Genomic DNA, 9,712 nt, shown 5'->3' on the forward strand with positions numbered 1-9,712 from the left:
GTTTTCAAGGAGATTAGCATCCAAGGTCTCAAAACTTTAGCAGTGCAGTTAAGATAAATTGGAAACTTTGCAGGCAATATCTGAAAGTGAGAAAGGCATGAGCAGCCATGCTTCTTCCCATTCCCAAGTGCTTTTTCTCATCATAATATTTACCGTTCATATAGTCAAGATAACCGCGACCCATTGGATCATTGTTTCAGAGATACTTCTTTATCTAAACAGAGAAAGGAAATACCCGTGGGTGGTCTACATTGCAGTGAGAGTGCAAGCAACTTCCTGCCAGATTCCCAATTGACTTGTCTTAAGGGAAACTGGCAGGGAGAATTGACAGTGACAATCTCATGACCGCAGATGGGCTTGGCAGCTCTGAAGTGACTATAACCTTGCCAAATTTCAATCCCAGAAGAATCTTGGGCCCCAGATTTTGGATACATTAAGTTAGCCCATTTTTCATTTAGTCATACTTATTTACGCATATCATACATGGACTTGTAATATATATTAACATTTCATCTAGATATAAATGTTAAAAGAACCTATGTTCAAATTCCAATGTCTCTCTAAGCCATCTAACCATTGAAGCGCAGCATTGTTTATATTAAAAAAAAATCAGATACTGGACTGGTATATGACCTCAGCTCACAACTGGTCACAATGTGATCTATAGTTTTGATGTGGGACAGTCACACTGAAGAAAGGATACTATGCTAGTTTTTTAAAATATATATACATAGCAACGAAAACGCTGATTTAAAAATTGTTGCCCTATGATGCGTCTTTTTGCCCAGTTGAAGGTTACAAATAATGAAACAGACACGAGAGATTTAGTAGTATGTAGAGTTTAGAATGTTCAGGTTCTTTATAGACATTTGTTCCTTTTTAAAACCATATCTTCAGTACGTAACACATGCATAAATAACTTGATGGTATTATAACTACAGCTCTTCTGAACCCCAGCTACATAATAGAATGAACCAATCCCTTCTTAGCCTATTTAACACTTCTCCTAGTTTCATTGTACATAGATCTCCATTATACCAATAAAAGGTTTTCTACCTAGTGGCTTAATGGCAGGCCAAGATACAAACCTCAAAGACTTTTGTCATTGACCGTTCTTATAGCTCTTAAGAGGTGCTTAACAGATGCTTAACCAAGCATAATTCTCTCTTTGAAAAACTTCTGCCTGCGCATAGATTATCCTTGATCTTTATGAAGTTTGCTTTGTATCCTCCACAGTTCAGGGTGTTCTTTCTAGTGAATTTCCTCCAAGACATTTCAGTGCCTTGGAAACACTTCTATTTTGTGAACCAAGAATTAGAAACCCTTCAGATAAATTCAGTTTCTTAAGAAATACATTATGTTCACACACATATATACCGTGTTTCCCAGAAAATAAGACCCAACCGGAAAATAAGCCCTAGCATGGTTTTTCTGGATACTCTTAATATAAACCCTAACCCCAAAATAAGCCCCAGTTAAGATCGTCAGCCACATAGACGCATTTAGTACCGTATTTCCCCAAAAATAAGACCTAATCGGAAAATAAGTCATAATGTGTCTTTGGAGCAAAAATTAATATAAGACCCGGTCTTGTTTTTGGGGAAACATGGTATATATTTGTAAATTTCAACCCTCAATTTAGTAATAGATAACTTTTACTTTATGTTTATGGTGGAGGGACATGTCCAATTACAAAATGACTGCCATAATAGCATGCCAGTCACAAATCAAAAAGCCAAATTAATTTAAATGCGCAGATCTGTGAACACAATATTGAGTGTGGGAAAATCAGTTCTTAGATGAGTAGAATTGATTAAATGATGATGTATAGAGATATAAGGCTACAGTTTGATAAATTAGAATAATCCCATTGCAAGGGGAAATATTTTTCTTTTGGTGTCTGGCATTCCCAAATTGCCCCCTCCTCTTTATTTATGGGAGATATTTCCCTCCTTGTTTTATTGCTTTATTTTCCCTCTTTTTAGTTTCTGAAGGAAAACAGCGCAGAAAGTGGCCAAAGGTCCATTATTTTAGTAACATAAAGTACCTATTAATGTGTTGTTTATGCATTAGTTTCTCCAGTCTTTCTGAGATGTATAAATATGAGTGGATGGGACTTCTCTCAATATTCTTTGGAGAGAGTCTCACTAGCACATGTTTTTTTTTAATAAACACTGCTGTAAACCTTGATTTATTTATTTTGGGATCTGTGTTTGATTCCACATGGGGACTCCTGTTTATGAAGTCTTTGTCCCCCAATCTCCACATCTACAATTTCCAAACTGAAAATTAAAAGAGATTGTTTGTCTAATTAACACCAATCAAGCAGAAAACAATACCCTAAAATAATCAGTGGTTCTCAACCTGTGGGTCGCAACCCCTTTGGGGGTCGAACGACCCTTTCACAGGGGCCACCTAAGACCATCAGAAAACACATATTTCCGATAGTCTTAGGAACCGAGACACCGCTCCTCTATCCGTCTCCAGGCAGGTCTGCCCACATGCAGATATGCCCACATACGAGTACCTGGCGTGATGACATCGCGCCAACCCCATCACATACACCCCGTACAAATACAGGTGTATGTGACAGGGTTTGGCGCTATAATGTACTTATGCGGACCAGTCACACATGTGTAGAGAGCAGCTACTGTGTTGAAAGCAGCAGTATTGGAGGTAAAATGACACTTCATGAATTATAATTACTGGGTAAATGTAAAATCATGTACTGTAAAATCATCAACTACTGCAAAAAAAAATTGTACCATGGGAACTTAATCTGGATGCTGATCGGTCTTTTTATATTCAGCTGTGGTTGATGTGAATACTGCCCCCTTGTGATAGTAACAGGTATGTAAAAAAAACAACACAGAGAATGGTAAATCATAGGAAACTTTAATGAACTATATTGACTGAACTATGCCATGTATCATCTTTTGTATTATTAAAGCTATTGTTATATATTATTTTCATTAGCAAACCATCCCATGACAATGGATCGTGTAGAGAAGAACGTTAAGAAAAGAAAATATAGTGAGGATTTTTTACAGTATGGTTTTACCTCAATAATTACAGCAGGAATTGAGAATCCGCAATGTGTTATTTGTTGTGAAGTTCTGTCAGCCGAATCTATGAAGCCAAACATACTAAAATGCCATTTTGATAGCAAGCATCCGAGCTTTGCCGGCAAGGATACCAACTATTTTAGAAGCAAAGCTGATGGACTCAAGAAAGCCAGACTTGACACTGGTGGCAAGTACCACAAACAAAACGTAGCAGCCGTTGAAGCTTCATATTTGGTGGCACTCAGAATCGCCAGAGCTATGAAACCTCACACCATTGCTGAGGATTTACTGTTACCAGCAGCCAAAGACATTGTTCGAGTTATGATCGGAGACGAATTTGTTACGAAATTGAGTGCAATTTCCTCTTCTAACGACACTGTCCGCAGAAGAACAGATGACATGTCTGCTGATATTCTTGATCAGGTAATCCAAGAAATTAAATCTGCTCCACTTCCAATATTTAGTATCCAGCTTGATGAATCTACAGACGTTGCAAACTGTTCACAGTTACTGGTTTACGTGAGGTATATTAATGATGGCGACTTTAAAGATGAGTTTCTTTTTTGCAAACCTCTTGAAACTACAACTACTGCACGTGATGTATTTGACATAGTTGGTTCATTTCTGAAAGAGCATAAGATCTCTTGGGAAAAGGTTTGTGGTGTTTGCACAAATGGTGCTCCAGCTATACTAGGATGTCGATCTGGATTTCAACGTTTGGTACTGAATGAGGCACCAAAAGTCATCAGAACTCACTGTATGATTCATTCTCAAATATTAGCAACAAAGACGCTGCCACAAGAGTTACAAGAAGTTATGAAAAGCGTCATAAGTTCTGTCAATTTTGTAAAGGCGAGCAGTTTAAATAGTCAACTGTTTTCGCAACTGTGCAACGAGTTGGATGCGCCGAACAATGCTCTGCTATTTCACACTGAAGTGAGATGGTTGTCGAGAGGAAAAGTTTTAAAACGTGTTTTTGAGCTTCATGATGAACTCAAAACGTTTTTTAATCAGAAAGCAAGCCCGCAGTTCGAAGCACTTTTCAGCGATAAAAGTGAACTGCAGAAAATAGCTTACTTGGTTGACATCTTTGCCATCTTGAATGAGTTAAATTTATCACTGCAAGGACCAAATGCAACGTGTCTCGATTTGTCTGAAAAGATCCGATCATTCCAAATGAAACTTCAGCTTTGGCAAAAAAAAATGGATGAAAATAAAATTTACATGTTGCCTACCTTATCTGCTTTCTTTGAGGAACATGACATTGAACCAGACAAAAGGATTACGATAATAATTTCTGTGAAAGAACACTTGCACATGCTTGCAGACGAAATTTCATCGTACTTTCCAAATCTACCTGACACCCCATTTGCACTTGCCAGAAGCCCATTCACAGTCAAAGTTGAAAATGTTCCTGGGACAGCACAAGAGGAGTTCATTGACCTTATTAACAGCGATGCAGCGAGAACTGATTTCTCTACAATGCCAGTTACAAAATTCTGGATCAAGTGTTTGGAATCATATCCTGTTCTGTCTGAGACTGTGTTGCGCCTTCTTCTTCCATTTCCAACAACATATCTTTGTGAAACAGGGTTTTCCAGCTTGTTGGTTATCAAGTCTAAATACAGAAGTAGAGTTGTTGTGGAAGATGATCTTCGTTGTGCTCTTGCAAAGACTGCCCCGAGAATTTCTGATCTGGTGAGAAAGAAGCAATCTCAACCTTCGCACTGACGTTGGCTTTTTACGCATACTGTCGCAAAATGTAGCAATGTAGTTTACTGTTGTTATATTAAGACTGCTATACCATGCTTCAAGACAAAATTTCATTTATTTGTAATTAGAAGTAAATGTTTCACAATATATAATTACATATTGTTTTTGTGATTAATCACTATGCTTTAATTATGTTCAATTTGTAACAATGAAAATACATCCTGCATATCAGATATTTACATTACGATTCATAACAGTAGCAAAATTACAGTTATGAAGTAGCAACGAAAATAATTTTATGGTTGGGGGTCACCACAACATGAGGAACTGTATTAAAGGGTCGCGGCATTAGGAAGGTTGAGAACCACTGTCTTAGACATTCTCTTAGAAATTATCCAGGGATCTATCGGAACTGCCATCTCCGATCTGCTTCCCTGTAGGTTGAATTACAGCTGCAGAATTCTCAGCAGATCTGTATTTTTGGTGCACCAAATTAAGGACAATGGTACTTGGGAAATCTGGGTCTGTATTCTAATCTAACTGAACCTGCCTGAAGGTGCACTTTTGTGAGTGTACCTGGCAGATAGACTGATTGTGTTGGTTAATCAGGTGGGGTTTGGGTTTCTCTTTTGAGGATTCCATCTGTGTAATTCTTACTCTTAATAACTGCAAATTGACCAGTAGTACATTAACTGATATGCTTGACTTTGATTGCTGTTATTACAGACTAAAGCAAAATGAATGAGCATCCAAAGAAAAGGAAAAGGAAGACTCCGCATCCTTCACGCTACTCAGGTAAATCAAATGTAGCTATATTTGCTCATTTCAGTTACTATAAATTGCATTTTCTTCTGAATGTATCTGTTAAACTTTCCAGAAGCTAGATTTTTTTAGATGAGATTGGTTAACCAAAAACTGAATTCTTAAAATTCTGTGTAGTCTGTCTCATTGTTACTGTCAACGCTGCAAATACTGTATATTCTTGCTTTGACAATATGCAGAACTGTCTGGTATTTTTAGGGTTAATGCAGAGCAGAAGAGGGTGGGGGGGAAAGCCTGGGAAAGAAAGAGGAAGGAAACCTTTGACCTTCACACTAATTGGATAAAGTGATATATGACAGCTAATTTAGGGAGGGAACATGCTGATAATTTAACTGCTCAGAGGAAGAGAATTTCAGATCTTAGTATCAACTTTCCTTATGCCTGTGCCCACATTTGTAACAATAAATTACTTTTAGGAAAATCAATGCCTGGAAGTTCTTTGAAGTGTTTCATTAGCTGGAACCATAACAGTTACATTATATAAATACAGGACAAAGTAACTGATTTCAGTAGAAATGTTGATGTCTGTATCCTTGAATGTAAAGATTGAAGATACATTGGATATCATCTAGCTCAGGGGTAGGCAACCTGGGCTCTTTTATGACTTGTGGACTTCAACTCCCAGAATTCCTGAGCCAGCCATGCTGAGGGGAAAGGGAGAGGTTTCCAAGCTGAGCCATGCTGGCTCAGGAATTCTGGGAGTTGAAGTCCACGAGTCATAAAAGAGCCAAGGTTGCCTACCCCTGAACTATAGTCTCAGGAGAAGTAACTATTAGCCTTCTCGACATTGGTCTGCAATTCTGTAATATTGGGAGTAAATCTCACTAAAGCCTGTTGAACTTATTTTTAAGCAAATCTATTAAGGATTGCACTATATTCTCTTAACATCAAATAATTTAGCAATAGGAAAGTTAAAAATGTTGATACAGATGTCAAGAAATAACTTCCATCAGATATTTAAGTTCATGATTTTGTCTTTTTTTCTGTCTTAGATTCTTCAGGAATTCCAAAATACATAGATAATAGTGGCATATTTTCTGACCATTGTTACAGTGTCTGTTCCATGAAACAGCTAGACCCAAAAGTTCCTGATAACCGAGGTAAAGATTAGCATTTCACAGATTCATTCGTAGGTGTATTTTTGAGCAGGTTGCCTGTCTTCTTGTACATATTCTGAAAGATTTAATGGTATTCTACACAATATTCCATTTATAGCCTAGGTACAACCAAAAATGTGATGAAAATCATAAAGTTAAGAAATAGATGGTGTAATTAGATTTTAAAAAATAACTTTTGATGTGTATGCTGTTCATTTAACATTTGTGTGCATTTGTGTTTGACAATGATTTTCTGTACAAAGGAAAAGATAAAAAGCGAATGCAAAATCTACAAGGACATTAGTTTGTTATATGCTTAAGAATGTGCACCCAATTTTTTACCAAAAGCTCACAACAGATGTTAATTTGCAAAATTGTGGGTGGTGTACTCTATTTTAATGTTGAATATAATATGTTCAGAAGAGATTTTTATATATGCAAGTGAAAAAGAAAAGTTTACTTCATGCTTGATGTTTAAAATTTATGATAAGATGAAAAGGCATGAAATGTAGAGTGATTTATGAAAATATGTTTGCTTGATGAATGAGATAAAGTGCTATATATAATGGAATTAAAACTTGGAGTTAGTTAAAGCTACTTGTGCTGTCATGGTGTGTTATGATTGCACAAGGCAACAGCTGGCAATTCCATTTTTATAGGCAGCTACCTATTACTGATATAGGTGACTTCAGAAACATTTGACAGGATTACTATTATTTTTGAAAGAACTTCTGCCTCTGAGTAAAGATGGGATTTCAGATAACCAGTTCAGATTAGTATGTTAAAATTACTGATATAGGTGACTTCAGAAATGTTTGACAGGATTACTATTATTTTTGAAAGAACTTCTGCCTCTGAGTAAAGATGGGATTTCAGATAATCAGTTCAGATTGCTATGTTAAAATATGCACTGGAAATTTAAATGTTTAAGGGAACAGTAATGTTTTAAAACATTTGGTCATGTTATATCATCACGTACTATGCATGACATAATAAATATGGGCAAGAGTATTTTAAACAAAACATACAAGTTTGTGAGAAGCAGGCATAGCTTAGTAGACTTTCCCAGTGTCTGGAGTCATTCTGTCAGTACAGAGAAATAATTTTAGCTTTTTAAAATTTTACTACAGTGTACTCAAGTAGAAGGAAGTCATATTATTTGTTATCAGTCTTTTAACAAGGTATGAAAACAAGCTCTGAATTGCTGTGAAAAAGTATGAACTGAATTAAGGGGCTAACACCAGAATACCCTGGGTTGTGTGCTGAGTGGATCTCTATATAAATTGGTTAAAATAAACAGAATAATCTTTTTCTTCTCAGGTCGATTTCATAACACGGCGCCTAGTACAGATGCCGATGAGGATGGCAGCCAGGTGTATGCTGGGACATCTCAGTGGAGTGGGATCCAGTCTAATGTTCCGGGGACGCATTTGATGGACCCTAAGAAAAAAGGTAAAGGAAAAGTGATTGTGTCAATTCTCATTTACTCTCCCTATTAATAATAATACCAAAATGAGACAGGGGAAAAGATGTCAAGCCCCTTTCTGAACATTAAAAGTTTGGAACCCGAGAGCCTAGGTGCATTGTAGTCATTAGAACAAAGATAGTTCCTCTCATGCCCTCCAGATGTTTGGGACTGTAAATCAGAATCATTTGCTACTGGCCTTGTTCCCAGAGCAGATGGGAGTTGTATGTAGGACTATATAGAATAGACATGTCAAACACAAGGCCCGGGGGCCGGATGCGGCCCGCGAAGTGGTTTCATGTGGCCCACGAAGCCATCCTGGAAACAGTGAGGGAACGGCCCCCTCTGCCTTGGCCCTGAATTCTACTTGGCCCAGGCCGGCCGGGAGCCAATGTACAATTTTGTGGTGGCCATCTATGCTGAAATGCATTCAGTCTTAGCTCCACAAGGCCGTCTGGAAACAGCGAGGAACCAGACCCTGCCACGTTGGCCCCGCCCCCTGGGTGCATGCTGGGGAGGTGTCACCCTTTGTGAGGAATGAAGAAATGGACCATGCTTTGGCGCTTGCCCCAGTCCCACCCCCTTCTGCCAGACACCCTCAGATCTGTCCCACTCCTGCCCAGGCCCCCACAGGCACCCTTGACGCGAATGATGTAGAGCTGGTCACGCCCACCCAGTAGGCCACACCCACCCAGTAGGCTGCACCCACCCTGGCCACACCCACTCGGCCCCCTAAGGGCAACCGCAATGCTGATGCGGCCCTCAATGAAATTGAGTTTGACATCCCTGATATAGAATATAAGAAAGCTATCTTCAGTTTCTTAATGAAAGAGTGGAATAAAAATATGCACCTCTTTAAGATTTATTCAGGTATAGTTCAGATGAGTTCAGTAGAACTGATAAAATAAATATGCAGAGAATTGCCATGGTAGTGATCCAACAAAAATAATGGTATTTGCACATTTTTATTTTCTATCATAGCATTCAGTATCTCTTACTACTTATTCTTAGGGAGATTGGGTGCTCTTTTTCTTTTTCTCAGGAAGACAATTAAAGTCTGTCCCCTGGTGGTGGTGGTTTTGGTAAAAATTTACTCGATAAATTAAAATTTAAAAATATAATTCTTTGTTAGTTTGGTCTTGGCTCCTTTTTGCAGATAAAAACAACAATAACGGCATTTTTAAAGATTCGTGCGAGTCCCCTATCTTCAGTGACAGTTTAACAGAAGAGGAGAAACCTTTGGATATTCAAACTGTAGAGATCTCCACTACTGAAGTCCAGGCTGTAGAGGTCCACGACATTGAAACTCAGACCATTTCCCCTGAGAAGCTTGAAGCAGAGGATGCAGAGCAAATCCCTTTTGCAAGTTGCAAAGGGCTTGACAAAAACCCTCCTTTGAACGTCATCATTCCGCCCAAATGGCCCCTGCTCCGGGCAAACAGCAGCGGTTTGTACAAATGTGAACGATGCACATTTAACAGTAAATATTTCTCGGACCTGAAGCAGCACGTGGTTCTAAAGCATAAAACCTGCCCTGAGGGCAACATCTG

General features: G+C 38.3%; 2 protein-coding genes across 2 annotated transcripts; both read left to right on the top strand.

Annotated features, from left to right (window-relative positions):
• Positions 1-2,950: 2,950 nt before the first annotated feature.
• LOC107301064 (protein ZBED8-like) lies at positions 2,951-4,836 on the top strand (the record flags this gene model as incomplete). Its single annotated transcript, XM_015830331.1, has 1 exon — positions 2,951-4,836. A coding segment is annotated over one exon (1,846 nt), but the record flags the coding sequence as incomplete, so codon positions are not given.
• A 659-nt stretch (positions 4,837-5,495) lies between these two features.
• LOC114923740 (zinc finger protein 639-like) lies at positions 5,496-9,707 on the top strand (the record flags this gene model as incomplete). Its single annotated transcript, XM_029287084.1, has 4 exons — positions 5,496-5,573; positions 6,593-6,700; positions 8,018-8,149; positions 9,319-9,707. Coding segments are annotated over exons 1-4 (687 nt in total), but the record flags the coding sequence as incomplete, so codon positions are not given.
• Positions 9,708-9,712: the final 5 nt, after the last annotated feature.

This window comes from Protobothrops mucrosquamatus, unplaced genomic scaffold (genome assembly GCF_001527695.2).
Source record: "Protobothrops mucrosquamatus isolate PMUCROS unplaced genomic scaffold, P.Mucros_1.0 scaffold9818, whole genome shotgun sequence".
Taxonomy (NCBI): Eukaryota; Metazoa; Chordata; class Lepidosauria; order Squamata; family Viperidae; genus Protobothrops; species Protobothrops mucrosquamatus.